General features: G+C 43.7%; 1 protein-coding gene across 4 annotated transcripts in view; it reads left to right on the top strand.

The window, feature by feature from the left end:
* The window catches only part of CTDSPL (CTD small phosphatase like), a 129,323-nt gene that overhangs the window by 96,402 nt on the left and 15,359 nt on the right, over window positions 1–17,562 (top strand). For 3 of the 4 annotated variants that reach the window (XM_082639267.1, XM_082639268.1, XM_082639265.1), the window contains exons 3-4: window positions 7,977–8,009; window positions 14,735–14,836. In XM_082639267.1, the coding sequence (XP_082495393.1) occupies window positions 7,977–8,009; window positions 14,735–14,836 (135 nt within the window). The remainder of the gene's footprint in view (window positions 1–7,976; window positions 8,010–14,734; window positions 14,837–17,562) is intronic. The other variant, XM_082639266.1, reaches the window with a different exon arrangement.

Below are 17,562 nucleotides of genomic sequence, written 5' to 3'. Positions count from 1 at the left end.
GGAGCCTATGGATCCCCTTGGAAAGGGCCTGCATTGCCCACTTAATGTGTGTGGTCCCTGGAGGGGCTGCACTGATGAGCTGAATTGCTTTCAGTCTAGTGCCCTGGAGGAGCCCAGTAGTACAGGGACTTTCTTCATCTCTTTGTGCTTTGTCAACTTGGGCTCTGCTGGACCATGAAAACAGCTCTGCCTCGCAGTGCTGGGCCTTGCAGTGTTCCCTCATTTACCACTGCTGAGGAGATTCCAAGTTGAAAATCTAGAATGTGAGACTCCCACTGAGGTAAAACTAATGGAAAAGGTAGAAGAAAATGATAGTTCAGGAAATGAATTTGTTTTTTTGACCCTGCCTCACGGCTTGTGGGATCTTAGTTCCCCGACCAGAGATCGAACTCACGCCCCCTGCATTGGAAGCAAGGAGTCTTAACCCCTGGACCACCAGGGAAGTCCCAAAATGAATTTTGAGTATACAAATAACTTTTAGAACTTAAAAAAAAAATCCCTTGATTTCTAAATACAAAAATTCAGTAAATGAACTGAGAAAAATAGTGGGAATGATCACTGCTGAGAACTGCATTAATGTTCTGGAGGAGCAAGTGGAAAAAATATCTTATAATTCAGATCAGAAACACAGAGTCAGTAATTGTGAGAGGTGGGAAGAAACATCTAGGAGACCTAACATGCAAATAATAGGAATTCCAGAAGAGAAAAAGTAATAGAAGAAAATTTTCTTGAGCTGAAAAAAAACCTTGAATATGCAGATTGAGAGGATTTACCAAATCTGCCGCAGGATTAGTGGCAGCAAGGAAAGGAGCACATGTGGGCTTCCCTGGTGGCGCAGTGGTTGAGAGTCCGCTTGCCGATGCAGGGTACACGGGATCGTGCCCCGGTCCGGGAAGATCCCACGTGCCGCGGAGTGGCTGGGCCCGTGAGCCATGGCCGCTGAGCCTGCCCCTCCGGAGCCTGTGCTCTGCAACGGCAGAGGCCACAACAGTGAGAGGCCCACGTACCGCAAAAAAAAAAAAAAGAAAAGAAAAGAAAAGGAGCACATGTATGCCTAGATATATGCCATTGAAATTCTGAAATTTAAGTATAAAGAAAATCTTACAAGCTACCGGAACAAGATATTTTCAAAGAAAAGGGAATTATACTAGCACCAGACTTCTCATCAGCAACACTGCAAGCCAGAAGACTATGAAAAAGTGTTTGCTACTGAGAGAAGAGTTACAAACCCAAACTTCTACATGTAACCAAGATATCATTTATCTGCTAAGGCAAAAGAAGTACATTTTCAGACATGGAATGATTCAGAAAGGGGACAAAAAAAAATCTGGGTGAGACTGATATTCAGTTATGATATAATTGTAGAAAATGTAGGAATAAATACAATTATTAGGAACAGAACTGTGACGAGTAGCACAATTAGAAAATAGATCCTCAAAATTCACAGAGAGTGAAAGGGGAAGTAAACAGAATTGTGAACAAGCCATCAAAATTAAGGAAACGGGGGACTTCCCTGGCAGTCCAATGGTTAAGACTTCTCACTTCCAATGCAAGGGGCACAGGTTCGATCCCTGGTCGGGGAACTAGGATGCTGCATGCCGTGTGGTGCAGCCAAAAAGAAAAAAAAATTAAGGAAAGGGGAAAATAAATAACAATAAATAGGAACCTAACAAAGAGTAGGCATAAAAGCAAGTTTAATGAACCAAATTCTCCTAACAAAAGACCAAGACTCTATCAGATTGGCATGACAAATTCAGCTGGATGCTGTCTCCAAGAATACACCCGTATCAGATAGGAATGATTTTGGCAGCAAGTAAAAGAAAAATGACAAATAATAACTTAGCTAAATAGGAGATTATTTTTCTCACATATAAAGCTTGATGCTGGCAGTTGCTGGATTTAGTTTAGATGCATGGTGATACCATCAGGGTCCCAAACTCTTTCTGTTCTTCTATCTTTTGATCTTTCTGCACCACCGTTCTTGGGAGTGTTTGCCTTCGTCCTCATGTTTGTTGTTTACTATCATCTCAAAGTCACAGGCTTCGGATATCATATCCACATTTAAGAGAATACAAGAGGGAGGAGTAGCACTAGCCATGTCTGTCCGTTTTATGGAAATGCTTTCACAGAAAGTCCCAGGAGACTTCTGCTTATGTCTTATGGGCCAGAACTTTGTCACCTGGCTGCCCTCCAGCAGCAAGAGAGGCCTGAAAGGGGAAGGATTTATACCTGCAGTTTCCTGCTCTCAACAAAATCAGACCTCTTTTCACAGAGGAGAAAAAAGGAATCACTACTGAGTAGATTTAGGGTCAATATGAGTTCAGTTATGCTGTAGTAACAACTCCAAATCCTCAGAGGCTTAACATAATGAAAGTTAATTTTTCATTCATGCTACATGTTTATCATGGGTTGGCAAGGCCATCTGTTCTGTGCCAATGTCCAATAGAAATATAGTGTGAGGGCTTCCCTGGTTGCGCAGTGGTTGCGAGTCCGCCTGCCGATGCAGGGGACATGGGTTCGTGCCCCGGTCAGGGAGGATCCCACATGCCGCGGAGCGGCTGGGCCCGTGAGCCATGGCCGCTGGGCCTGCGCGTCCGGAGCCTGTGCTCCGCAACGGGAGAGGTCACAACAGTGAGAGGCCCGCGTACCGCAAAAAAAAAAAAAAAAAAAAATAGTGTGAGCCACATGTGTAATTTAACTTTTTCTAGCGGCCTCATTTTTTAGAATCTTTTTTAAAACTTGAGATTGATTTTTTAAATTTTATTTTTATTTTTTATTTGTTTGGCCATACCATATGGCTTGTGAGATCCCAGTTCCCCAACCAAGGAAACCCAGGCCCTCGGCAGTGAAAGCACAGAGTCCTAACCACTGGACTGCCAGGGAATTCCCGAAATTGATTTTAATAATAGATTTTTATTTAACCCAAAATGTTATTTCAGCATGTAATCAATAGAAAAAATTATCAATGAGATAAAATTTACATTCTTTTATCTTACTAATTCTTCAAAATCTGTTGTGTATTTTATACTTACAGCACATCTTAAATTTGGACTAGCCACATTTCATGTGCTCAACAACTACATATGACTAATAGCTACTGTTATTCTATTAGATAACTCTGTCTTATCCTCATTCATGGACCAGACTAAGGAGGGCCCATCTCTTTGCTTCCATGATTGTCACGTCAGCAGAAGGGGAATGTGGTAAATCACACTGGCTCTTAAAATTTTCACTCAGAGGCAACAAGACTTATTTCAACTTACATTTTATTGGCCAAAGCAATTCACATGATTACACCTAACCTCAAGGAGTGTGGAAGTGTAATCCTACCATGTGCCCAGAAAGAAAACTGGAATTATTTGGTAAACAGTGCTAATGACTGTTACAGTATGCAACTAATAGCTCTTGAGCCAGCCAGTGATACCAAAAAAAGGTAGAAAATAAAGAGATGGGCAAAATGTACAAAGCAGATCAAATAAATAGAAAGTAAAAGTGGTGATATTAGTATCAGACAAAACAGAATTCAAGGCCAAAAACATTAAGAGAAAGAGGGACATTTTATGATAAAAGAACTAATACATGCAGTGTACAGTAGCCATAAACCTTTACATACCAATCAACAGTACAGCCAAATACATAGAAGAATATCATTTAAACATGATATAAACCTGTCTTCTAAAAATAAACAGCAAACAACATAGGAAAATCATTGGAAGTTCTGGCTAATAGATAAGAAAATGAAATAATTGATATAAATATGGAAAAGATAGAAAACCAGTTTTATTTGCAGATGGCATGATTATTTACAGTGAAATCCCAAAATACTACCAAAAAATGAGAATCACTAAAAGGTTTTGATGTCGTGGCTCTTATTTCTTGAGAAGTGTGTTGTGTTTCTGAATAGGAAGACTTAAAATTTATACAGAAGAAAAAAAATGTCTAAGAACAGCTGAGAGGGCTTCCCTGGTGGCACAGTGGTTAAGAATCCACCTGCCAATGCAGGGGACACGGGTTCAATCCCTGGTCCGGGAAGATCCCACACGCTGCAGAGCACCTGAGCCCGTGCGCTACAACTACTGAGCCTGCGCTCTAGAGCCCACGAGCCACAGCTACTGAGCCCACGCGCCACAACTACTGAAGCCTGCGCACCTAGAGCCCGTGCTCTGCAACAAGAGAAGTCACCGCAATGTGAAGCCCGCGCACCGCAATGAAGAGTAACGCCTACTCGCCGCAACTAGAGAAAGCCCATGCCCAGCCACGAACACCCAATGCAGCCAAAAATAAATAAATTAAATAAATAAATTTTAAAAAAAGAACAGCTGAGAAATTTTCAGAAAAATATTAATATAATGAAAGATACGTAGACTTAAGAGATATTAAGCCGTACTGTACATTGGTGTAGAAAAACATAAGTGGAATTTGTATGATGAGATTTCACTGTAAACCCTATCACAGCCCCGAATTCTGATATCTCCCCTCAAACTCTCAATTTTCCCAATTTGAAAATCATTGCTGAGGAGAATCCCCATTAGTGAAGGGAACATAGTTTGTACCTTAGGCCTGTAAAGGATTTAAAAAGTGAAGAATCACTGCTGTCATAGTAAAAGTTATTTTTACCTAGTCTGCCTAGATGAATGACTTGAGAAGATGGTGGTGCAGCCCTGGAAGGTTTCCTGGAGCCCTTAGCCGTATCTACCAGAGAATAAAGCCCTTTAAAGGGAGCTCCTCTGGCAGAGCTGGGCTTAGCTGGACCTAGTGTTCACTCAAGGAAACGTCCTTTGGTTAACACTTGTCAGAGTGGCTTTTTAAAGAATTAAGTTAACTCCGAGTAGTTCATCGTTTGCGTAATCCGCGACCCTTCAGTGTGTGAGACCAGACCTTGTAGAAAGAGCCTGTGTCAAAGTGGGGCGACTCTGCCCTTTTCACTCACCTGGTCAGGCCGCCTGGAACGTACAGCCCAGGCTCAGTAGATGTGGAAGCCGATGCCAGGCATGTCTCTACTGCTGCCTCCTGGGCTCTCCCAGCCTCTTGGAGCTCAGTCTGCCAGAGGGGGAGGGAAGGCTGTGGACAGAATGCAACAGATGGTTCCACCCACCCTGCATATTTAACTGTCCTGGAGAAAAGCTTCAGAGCAGTGGTCTGGGGTGGCTACCACTGTGACCGTCACAGTTACAGCCTGGACTGGAGACAAAATGCCCAAAATAAAAGTGTCTGCATCCCCTGTCTGGAGGCTAGAAGGAGTCAGCACTCAGAAGGCCCCAATGGCAGAGACCATGGAGGACTTCTAAGTGCAAGGAGAGAGTGAAAGCCATTGCTGGACGCTCACTCATACATGCGTACCCCATGTACACACACACCTAAACCTCTAGGGTAATTTTCAAGCCCACATACTTGTCTAGGGTGGCACCTTTGGTTGTGGTCTGTGTTTTGTCAAGCCCCTCCCAAATAACCATTTGGTGGTGTTATCTCTCACCTCACTGATGTATTCACCTGTCTGAAGGTACACCTGTGTGTTAGGGCTGTTTGCCATCTCCCACTAGCGCACTGGTTCTCAAATGGAGATGACTTTGCCCCCTAGTGAACATTTGGCTGTGTCTGGAGCCTTTTTTTTTTTTTTTTACATTTTTATTGGAGTGTAATTGCTTTACAATGGTGTGTTAGTTTCTGCTTTATAACAAAGTGAATCAGCTATACATATACATATATCCCCATATCTCTTCCCTCTTGCGTCTCCCTCCCACCCTCCCTATCCCACCCCTCTAGGTGGTCACAAAGCACCAAGCTGATCTCCCTGTGCTATCTGTTTTACGTTTGGTAGTGTATATATGTCCATGCCACTCTCTCACTTTGTCCCAGCTTACCCTTCCCCCTCCCCGTGTCCTCAAGTCCATTCTCTAGTAGGTCTGTGTCTTTATTCCCATCTTGCCCCTAGGTTCTTTATGACCTTTTTTTTTTTTTAGATTCCATATATATGTGTTAGCATATGGTATTTGTTTTTCTCTTTCTGACTTACTTCACTCTGTATGACAGACTCTAGGTCCATCCACCTCACTACAAATAACTCAATTTCGTTTCTTTTTATGGCTGAGTAATATTCCATTGTATATATGTGCCACATCTTCTTTATCCATTCATCTGTTGATGGACACTTAGGTTGCTTCCATGTCCTGGCTATTGTAAATAGAGCTGCAGTGAACATTGTGGTACATGACTCATTTTGAATTACAGTTTTCTCAGGGTATATGCCCAGTAGTGGGATTGCTGGGTCGTATGGTAGTTCTAGCCATTTTATTGGTGCTACTGGGGTTTCTACTGGCATCTAGTGGGTGGAGGCCAGGGATGCTGCTGAGGACCCTACAGTGCACGAGACTGCCCCCCACAGCAAAGAGTCATCAGACTCTGAACATCAGTAGTGCGGGGTTGAGAGCCCTGCTCCACAGGGACCCCATGGGGCTTGTGAACTTCTGGTTAAAATCTCCCCCACCAAGCTCCAGATGTTGGGAACAATATTATTTAAGAGCTTCTGAAATGAACGTCTCCACATAAGCTCTTGAAAACCGAGATTTGATTTGATTGCACCGTTGTGTTGGAGAACAGCACAGCTCTGTCTTGAATGATGGCAGAAGGTAGTTTAGAATCCTTAAGACAAGCCCCAAGTGTCCTGAGGAAGGAAAGAGCCATCAAGAGTATCTCAGGATGAAACACCAGTTGCTGCCACCCTGCAGAGGTGATGACTAGGGGCTAGAGATAATCAAGAAGTTGCGAATTGGTTCTTAGAGGCAGAGCAGAGCTCAGAAAGGTACCAGCCACCTGCCCCTGTTGACAGTCCTTCCTATGAGACCCCTGGCACCAGTGACCCCCTCAATAAAGGTGGGTACACTTTCACAAATCCTTCGATGCGGGAGACCGACCGTGAAACCGTGCATCTCTTTGTCAGGGACCGTGATGCTGCGATTCGTTGCCTCCCATCCCACCAGCTGAAAAAGAATAAGAAACACAGAAACTGGAAATTCTCAATGGAGATAAACTTGTTCTTGTATTAGCTTTTCTTGAGGATGCTAAAATGAAGTGTTTCCATCAACCAGGTTTGGAACGGCTGGCATTCCAGCTGAGGAATGGTTGAGGCCCTTCCTTGGGGCCTGAATTTTCTGAGCACTCCCTATGAATACAGGTTCTGTTCACCTTAACGGGAAAGCTGTCCCATGCCTGTGGCCTTGGAGGGAACTCCTTACACCTTGCCTGTCCCCTCTGCCCAGTTCTCCCCTAGAAGAGGACCAGAAGTGGGTTCCTCATAATCTGCTGAAACTGTCCTCCTTGCACTGTGCATTGTATTGACTTAAAGCTTTAGTCTTTTAGGGGGAAAACTTACTTAAAAGAAGAAACAAGCCAGTTATTAGAGAGATTCATGGATCAAAGTAAAGTAGGGGTTTTCATTTTTACTTTTCAATTAAGAATTAAATTCCTGGGAGTAAGGGAGGCACTATTTATTTATTTATTTGTTTATTTTTTGCGGTACGCGGGCCTCTCACTGTTGTGGCCTCTCCCGTTGCGGAGCACAGGCTCCGGACGTGCAGGCCTAGCAGCCATGGCTCACAGGCCCAGCCGCTCCGCGGCATGTGGGATCTTCCCAGACCGGGGCACGAACCCGTGTCCCCTGCATCGGCAGGTGGATGCTCAACCACTGCGCCACCAGGGAAGCCCAGGAGGCACTATTTAAATAAACAAGATCATTTATGAGCTTCAGGAACCTGGCCTCGTTTCTCAGGGGAGGGGGTGTCTGGGAGGCAGAGTGCAGCCCAGTGCCCTAAACTGTGGAATATCTTTGAGTTCCTCCTGTTCATCAAACCCCACCAAGGTACAGAGAACAGGCAATCATACGGCCTCTGTACTCAAGAGTGCTTTGAAGTTTCTTTTGAGAATATGATCTACTTCTCTTTGAACCTGACAGTGATTTTTTTTTTTTTCTTTCTCCTCAGGGTGACCAGAGGCAGATCATTCCCATACCAAGTGTATGTATATTTATCCAATTTTACTTAAACAGTTATAGAATCTTGTAGCTTTCAGCCTACTAATATAAAAGATTTTTTAATGTTCTTGCTTATATTGCGTTTTTATCGTGTGGTATTAACAGCTCTGGTCTGTTGAAAAAAAAAAGTGAAGCTACATTTTAAACCGAGATCAGGAAGTTCTGTACGAGTTTCCTTTCTTAGGAACAGCAAGGCAATCAGCATCTATTAACCCAATTCTCACCTTTCTCTCTGCAAAGGGCCTCCACGTCTCTTAGTAAGCCAAGGCTGCACTCCCCAACTCCATAGACTGCAAGAACATACTTTTGCCCCGACTGGGTTCTTTGCAACAGGTTCTGCCCCAATGGGGCTAGGTTCACCAGACCCCCATCCCAGGGGAGCAGACCATCCCTGACTGTTCAACAGTGTCGGTAGCTTGGCCATGGCTCTGATCAGAAAAATCTCCTCAATTGTATTCCCTAAACTTGCAGAATCACCCTACCATCACCACCATCCTGCCCTCTGCCCCGCAAATCCCACAGGCTGGCTGTACTGCAACTCTGCCCCAGCCAAGCACTCCCTTGGGCCACCAACTTCTGTTTTCAGTCCTGGATTTGGGATACTAGCTGCACCGGTGTCTGCCCCAGCACAGGCCTGGACCGGCCACCCCTCAGACAGCTGCTCTGCCCACCGCTCCTTTGCTTCCTTCTCTGCCAGCCGAGCCGTGTGGCCTGAGGCCAGTCAGCAAGCAAGAAGCAGACCAATGACCGACTCCCAAAAGAAACTTGCAGTGGAGATGTCTGTATCAAACAGGATCTCTCAAACAGTCCTGTGTCCTTAGAGAAGGATTTAGGTTTTTAAAAATTGTCCAGAAATTGATTTCTTTTTTTTTTTTTTTTTTTGGCCACACCGCACGTGGCTTGTGGGATCTTAGTTCCCTGACCAGGGATTGAACCCTGGCCCTCGATAGTGAAAGAGCAGAGTCCTGACCACTGGACCGCCAGGGAATTCCCAGAAATTGATATTTTAATCCATATAGAGTCTCTGATTCAGATTGTCTGATTGAAATCTAATCATCTATCTTTACTTGGACTTTTTCACGTTTTCTGGGAACATCCAAGAGACACAGCAATCTTACATTGAAAGAAATGATGGATTTCATTAGTACAGTTTGACTTCAATTTTGGCGATGCATGTCACCCATAAATTGCCCAAAATATTTTTGTTCATTTCGCTTATTTTCACAGCTTTAACTCTCCATTGATTAACAAGTTGCAAGGGTTTGTGGAGTGATTCTGACTTTGCTAGTGTGCCTGGGGGTTGGGCTTTGTTGGGAACTGACTGATCAAAAAGATGGATCAATCAGCACGACTTCTTATCCAGTGTTTGAGTAGGATACCCAGTGGGATTGATACCAGAGGCCTCCTTTTAATCTTTATACAAAGTAGTTTCGTATATTTTTCCTGCAAAGGTGTCTACATTCAACAGGTGGCATCTCTCCCCCTACCTCTGAGACTCCAATAGTACTGTTTTTTTCCTCAAAGTTAATTCACAGCTACCTATAAAGTTAAGTGCTGAATCAAAGCATTTGTCAGAGTAAACACTCTACTGGGCACCCACAGTAGAGAAAAATGACCCTTTCTTCACAAATCTCTTTCTAGAGTCCCAGAATAAAATAGCCAAGAGGAAAAAGATGCTTTGTGTAATTTAACCCAGTGTTAGGTCAGTAAACCGCAGACTGCTTCCTGCATGTGAGACACTGGGTCAGGCCTTATGAATCTGAAATATCTTACAAGAAAGCAAAGCCTAGCTAAAGTAACTTGCATCTTTGAATAAGTACTTCCAGAAAAGCAGTTCCACCAATGGGTACCGTGTGATCTCCACTGCCTGCTTAGCATGCAGCACTAAACCCAAGTCCATCTGGAGAACAGCTCTGCCCCAGGATTCGAGCCTTGGGGTCTCCTGCAAAATCTGCACCTACCTGTCAAGACTGCAGATCACATAAACAGTAGCCCTGCCTTTTCTGGACCACGGGGGACCTGGTTAGTGCTAGGAGCCCCTGAGAGCTTGGAGGGCTACCACACAGGACCAGAAATCCAGGCTTGTGCTGAGCCTCCAAACCAAGTCCCCACACCGGCTGAAAGCTTTTTCCAGGCCCAGAAGACGAAAGGTGCCCCTAAGCCTGTGGGTGCCCAGAGGAGATCCGGCTGGAGTTCCCATCTCTTGCCGCTCACCTCATGAGCCCTCCATTTTTTATTCTCATGCTGCTGTTTATATGTGCAGCCTCCATCTTTTGATTTTTTTTTTACTAAGCTCATTTTTTCATTATTCACTTTTCATTATTCATATTTTTTCATTATTCAAACTCATGGTTTAAAAAAATACTGCAAGATTAAAATAGGAAAAAAAATCTCCCAACTTGATCCCACTCCCTAGAATAGGCTTCTAACATTTGTTGTATATCCTTGCAGAAATTTTCTAAATCAACACAGGCATATTTAAACAAATGAGAGTGTTGCGAGTTGCTTTTTGCTTTTATCAGGGTACCTTGAACATCCTTCCAGATATTAGTACATAGCGAGCTGCCTCATTGTTTTACATGTAGTTGATGGCATTTACGTTGTGTCCACTTTTGTGCTATTACAAATATTCTTGTGCTTGTGTGTTTGTCAACCTGAGTGATAGTATCTGGATGATCAGTTCCTAGTTGTGGAAATGCTAGGTCAAAGGGTATCCTTTATATTTTCTGGTAGATTAAAGGCAAATTGCCCTCCAAAAACATAATTTACATTCCCAGCAATAGCCCCTTCCCTTTTCAAAAATGGTAATTAGCAAGTACTTTGATCTTTGCTAATCTGAAAGTAAAGATTTATTGCTTAGATTTGCATTTCTTCATGAATGAATATGAACATCTTGTGTTCACAAGTTTATTGTCCATATGTATTTCTTCCTACCTATTCATTTCTTCTAGATTTTATACTATTATCTTTTTAAATTACAAGGAAATTAGCAAATTTAAATTACAAGGAAATTAGCAAATCTCCCCCAAATTTATGATATATTTTTTGGTCTTGTTTATAATCATTTGGCCACAAAGAAGTGTAATTTTATATAGGGAAATGTGTTCATCTTATCTTTTATGGCTCCTGAACTTTATGTCATGCTTAGAAAGCTCTCCCCACTCTATGACTATGACCCACTTGTCTCCTAGTATTTTAACAGTTCCATCATTACACTTAAATCTTTGATCCATCTGGATCATGTTGGTGTAGGGCGTGAAGTCGCAATCCAGCTTTATTTGCTTTTCCAGGTGGCAAGTCAGTTGTCTCAGCATCATTTATTGAGTAACCCATCTTTTGTACACCTATTAGAAATGACATCTTTATCTGGACTTGATCTTAAACGTTTCACTTAGTAATATTTGTCTCCCAACTGGGAGCTGGGGTTTGGAGCCCTCTATACCTCTTATCGGAAGCCTCATGTTCTGTCCAGTAAAAGTCAGGTGTTGAAGGGTAAGGAAAAATGCAGAGGGACAGGCTTGGAAACCGTGAAGTTTGGTGGTGACTCTGAAGGTGAACACTCAGATGCTTTGGCCCCAGTGAGGACCAGACCCCTACCGTTCCCACATGCTCGCTGGGATCACATACGTCCCTGGTGCTTCCAGCTCAGGGTTGACAGTGCAGCTGAGCCATAAAATTGCTGAAAGTGGAGAGGAGAAATTTGTTTTCTAACAGTTACGTTTCTATGCTGTCGGCCTAAGCCTTTTAGTAAACAGTAGTATACTTTTTTCCATCAAACCTTATGAAGATCATATAAGCAGAGCAACTCCTCTAGTTAGAGCTGGTGTCCAGTCTCCTTTGCCCCTCCTGCAGCAGCCCTGAGAGTTCTGCCCTGAGCTCGGGAGGCGTGAGGGGAGCGGGATGGGCAGTGTGCAGACTTGGAGCCTGAGAACTCAAGTGCACAGACAACCATCCAGCATACCAAGAAGAGGCACCGCTTTGTAAGATTTGCAAGGGTGTGTTATGGGGTAGATACCTTAGATTAACTATTCCTGGCTGCCCATTCATAGCCAAGGACAGGAACTTTCACATCCACTCCCAGAAAAAGCAATGGCATGAATGCCCTTCTCAAACCTCCCCCTCCCCCCATGCTTTCTTACTCCCACCCCACCCCCCTGGCAGTGCCCGCCTGTGCTTGGGAGCAAGTCATTGTGTTTAGAAAAGGCTCTTTTTGATATAACTGGTGTTTCTCCTGTTCTTCAGCTTTATGATGACCTGAGAGAAAATTTGCATCAGGACATTTTTTAGTTAGTGATTCAAGCATCACCTGAGCAGATCAATTGAAGTCACAAAACACTACCGCAATTATCTAGTATCCTTGCATGTTCCAAGGACACAGCTGTCCAGAAGAATTCTTAGCACTGGTCTGAGGAATTTGCATTAATCTAAAGCCAAGCTCTCAGGGAAGCCGCGTGCATTTAGGAAGTGGGCTAGGGATTAATGGACCGCCCCCTGCAGCGTGTCGCCCCAGCCTGGCCTTGTTCTCTGCAGCAGAAATGCTAAATCAATAGCTTGCTTATTATGCCTGTCACCCCGCTTGCTCTTTTCTCTCTTAAAATAGTGCGGGGAGGCTTTTTCCTTACTGTTAACTCAGAGAATGCTTGTAAAGTGTGGGTTAAACCTGCGAAGAAAGTAATTTTCATTCTCTGGTTTGGAAAATAACTGAGCCACTTTTGGCAGAGCTTTGATGTTTTCAGATATGCTAGGGAGAGAAGTTCTAGATCCTTATTTTCCAGACTAGCAGTTACTTAAAGTTAAAATGCTGTTTTAGTCTATAAACGCATAGAAAAAGGGCTAGACAGATACACACCAAACTAAAAAGGGGGGGGCACCTGGGGAAAGGAATTGGGGAGGTGAGCATGGAAGAGGGAATACTTGTGTTTTATATGTCTATATTCTTTACAATGAGAATGTGTTTTATTACATAATTGTATAATAGAAAAAACAGATTTTATTCTAATCACAAGCATGCTTTCTGCTATGGCTCACACAACAGAAATAACCCCAATCCTCTCTATTATGTTCATTTATTGGGCTCATCACACCCTGCCTTTTTAAACCTCTTTTGAACTTCTTGCAAGTTTATTTTAATTTTTTTAATAAAACCTGCCTGCTTGCTGATTTGTAATGAAGGACATAGTCCTTTCCGGGACACTGGGTCCCACGCTCCAAGTCTAAGGCACGTCTTTCCCAGTGCCACATTCTCAGGGATACTGCCTGGTGAACATTCATTAGAGCCAAGGGAGTTGGGAGGCCATAAGGGCTTTTTCTGCAGGATGATGCTGGAGAGGATGAAACACCCACGCTTACTAGAGATAGCCCCCCAGAAATTAGAAATGCTCATGTCTCCACACATTGCTTCACCCTACTCCGCCCCGACAATCCCTCCAGCCAAGATGATCATAGCACTTGCAAATTTACCTACCCTGTTGACCGCCTGCTTTACATTCACTATTGAACCAGCTCAAGTCCAAAATTAACATGAATTCCCTAATGTTCAACTGAAACCAAAAAAAAAAAAGAGAGAGAGAAAGAAATAGCCATTTAAAAGGGAATACTTCTTGATTTCATTTTTTTCTTGTTTTATTTGATAAGCTAAATTGTCCATTCTTCAGTGGTTAAAGACAGATATTTTATTGTGTTTTGTTTTGCATTAAATGTGGAACAGAGCTTGACCTTCCTCCAGGACAGAAAATTAGCTAGTTAACATTGGATACTGAATATGCCACAAAGTCAACTGAAATCCTTCAAATCATTTCTAGAATGAGGCAGGGCCCAAGAAATAAATACTCTAAATCAAGAATGAGGTCGGCTGAAGATATCTAGCCTTTTATTAACTCTTTATGACTTTTTTATTATAACATGAAAGTCAGCTACTACAAAGACATATAAATGGATTTTCTGGTTAACACGCATGTGGATTAAAGTATAACTTCCAGGGACAGAGACTCCAAGGGATAAAAGTGCCACCTTCACTCGATATTACACCACAGTGGGGCACATACAATGCAGGGCACTGTACATGGACCAGTTTTATTTCTGTTTCCTATTATTGGAGGTCACTTTGGATTGCATTTTGCTGGTAGTTCTATAGTTTCTCTTAAAGTTTTTGGAAAGCTTCAGTCACTTAAAAAAAAAAAAACGATGATCCAATAAAGCTCTAAAATATGCTTATATACCACAGTGAATTTCAGATGAAATATGACCCCGGAACATAGGCTGCATGGTTAGAGTAGCTATTATAATTTAACATTCATTTTCATGTTGTCCATTTTAATAATAACAATAGCCACCACATATGTGCCAGGCAGAATGCTGGATGTTTTACTGCAATTATAGCTGATAACAACCTTTCGTGGTAAGTGTTATTATCCCAACTCACAGCCAAAGAACAGACAGAGCTGATATTCAAACCCAAGTTTGTCTAGTTCCAAAGCCCAGACCCTCATAATAGCCGTTCAGGCAAGTGGCACAGCATTTGCTTGGTAAAACTTCAATTGCAAACTGCTTATTCCTATTGTTTTTAACAAAATTCCATGATGTGCTTGACCAGGCATTTAAATGTTTGGTTTCATTTCTGACCTCATTGACATAGTGTAATACAATAATAAGGGATTTGGTTTGTCTTTTACATAAAGGTAATAATATTGATTTTTTTTCCCCCTTTAGCCACCAGCTAAATATCTCCTTCCAGAGGTGACGGTGCTTGACTATGGAAAGAAATGTGTGGTCATTGATTTAGATGAAACATTGGTGCACAGTTCATTTAAGGTAAATCAACATAAAAAACAATCAGTGATCTTTGTGATTTGGTCACAGTTGTATTGGAAAAGGGAAAATTAAAAGGATGAAAGCTTGTGGTTGTTGGCGTATGACCTCACTGTTCATGAAATCCCAATAACAGTTGCTTATTAACTCAGGTGAACATTAACTCAAGTAGCTGAATATTAACATGATTAGTTTGGGGCTGCCGATATCCCTGAGACTTCATTCTTACGTATGCAATTTGAGTTTTCCAACACTCTGCCCCCTGCAGAAATACTTTCCAGGTGGCACAAGGCGATCAGTGCCCCCAGGACACTGCTATGTGTTTGTCAAGGTAACCGGAGCGCTGTACGTGCTGCAAGTTGTATTGGGAGGGGCAGGGGAGGCACTGTTGAAAAGTGTCAAGCAACCGACTATCCTGGAAATTTTCCCAGACCAAGTTTTGGAAGATGCCCAACTCTGAAGAAGACTTCCAGAGTTAACGGCATCTGAACACATTCAGCCATTTACCTTGACCGTTTTCATGACAAGAGGTTGCTGGAGTTTTTCCTAAGCTTCACGGCTTAATGTGTATCCACCTGCCTGACCTCCCTCCTGATGGCTGCGGGCCGCAGTGAGATCAGCTTGCTCTGCATCTCCATCTCCATCTCCCCGCCAGAACAACAGCCAAGATAACAAATTACCCGAGGGCCTCTATGCAGGAACAGCTATGGCTACACTCTAGGGAAATGAGTTAATTAATCATTTTTCCATTTTTTGAAATTGTTTAAAAGAAGCAAATGATTAAAAAAAAGTTTGGAAATAGGGGACTGGTGTGTTGGGGAGAAGAAGCAGGTGTGTAGGGTCCTTGTCCTGTTTTCCTTGGGTGTTTCTGGCGATGGAACTGCTCTACTATTGCTGGCCAGTTAGACCACATTCTTCTTTTTACCCCCAGCCCGTGACCCCGCTTACTTTGCTGAGAGACGTGAAAGCACCACCTAAGATGGAGTGTGTGTCTGACACCAGCCAGTCACTCCTTGATGGTTCTATGGGAAGTGGGAGAGCCATCAAATTTTCCTGAAGACCTTTCTGCCAGAAACATCCCTCCTTGGGCCTGCTTCTCACTAAACAGAATCCTCCTTGACAGGACAAGGCCAGGCAGTTGTCCTAGAGTCCTTTGGAGAGTGGAGGCGGGGCCACACTTACCCCTGGCAGTGAGAAATGGCCCGGCTGGCAGCTGGGGCACGTAGGTACCACTCATTCCCCAGCCCCACAAGGGCCCTTCCAGGATTGGTCCCAGGGCTGCAGTGACCTTATATCCCAACTCAACTCTGAATGGCATTGAAAGCCTTTTCTCCCCCATGGGCAGGATGCTCAAGACTTTTTCAAGTCCCTGAGGAAGAAAGCCCTTTAGGACAGGGGTCAGTTGCCATTACAGCATAGACCAGCTTCATTCCAAGCAGCTCTGGGAGTGTGGGCATCGCTGGCCAGACTTCCCGAGGTTACTGAGGGTTCCTGCCTCCAAAGGCGAGGCCTTGGCAGCCCCTGGTATCTCCAGGGCCTACTCAGAGGGCGTTGATGCGACAGGCTGATGTGAACAGCATCTCTTCGTTTCTTCCCTCCCTGGCCTGCCTACATTTGCAAGCGGAATATTCTTTATCATATGGTTTTTAAGGTTCTGGGCATTTCAAAGCCCTTTGAGAATCCGGAAGCTGTGAACCTCTGTCCTTGAAACTGTGCACCTGTACAGCACTCAGGGTCAGGACCCAGGTTTACAGCCCTGGCTTTGGCCCGGTCTCGCGCAAGAAAAGATGGGGGGCAGTGCTTGCTCTGAGCTGGGCAATGGTTTTCTCTTGTTCTATATACTCTGTGGAATATGATTTCACAATCTAATGCCTTGTGAGAATTTCTTCCTTCAGTCTTTTGTTTTCTAGCCTGATTCTCTATTTTAGTTGTGAAATTATAAAATACCGGACTCATCCTTGGTCTTCCAACCAAAGCAGTGAAGACACTATAATCTTAAGCCTCAGGGGCTCTGCTGAGTGCTTAGTAATGGTTCTGTGATCTAGTATTTTCCACCTTTTTTTCAGTTTACATGTCAAAGAACAATGTGTGTGTACAGTAATGGGCTTAAAGGCAGAGACCCCAGTTCAGATTGTGACCAGAGCGCCCTGTGGCCACCACACACGTGGTCTCCCTCCCTCTGTTTCTCTCCTATGTGTCCCGAGGATTTGTGGTCTCATGATTCTCCTGGGCCTGTTCATTTCTGCCTGATTTGTGGAATTCCATTTAGAACTGTATGTGAGTCTATCATTGAGAACATAGTGACTGCCGAAGCATCCTATTTGAATTTTAAGTGTTATTAAGTGTCAGAGTTACTTTAAATATGCAGAGGTTTGTGAGTGTGCTACATATTGTGTTACATAGAGCAGAACAATCTGGGGTGGGCTGGCTCTCCCCACCTCCCACAGTAGGAGATGGTGCTAGGCAAGGCCTGAAATCACTGATGCATGCTGGATGGAGGTAGGGGCACTCATCAGATCCCTTGCTCTAGTTGTGGAAGAGAGGAGAATCCGAGGTCCAGAGGGGAAAAAGCCTGCCCAAGGTCATGGCTGTGGCCTCTGACTTCACCCCACATATCCGATGGCCCCACTTGGGGTTCATGTGTTGAACATCTGTCAAGCAGCCCCTCACAGGGCAGTCTGCACTCGTGGGTCCAAGACAAATTCTTTTCCCCTGAGTAGCACTGTCCT

This window comes from Mesoplodon mirus, assembly GCF_964341445.2.
Source record: "Mesoplodon mirus genome assembly, chromosome: 12".
Classification (NCBI taxonomy): domain Eukaryota; kingdom Metazoa; phylum Chordata; class Mammalia; order Artiodactyla; family Ziphiidae; genus Mesoplodon; species Mesoplodon mirus.
Note: the sequence above shows the minus strand (reverse complement) of the source record. Positions and strands in the feature narration are given on the sequence as shown.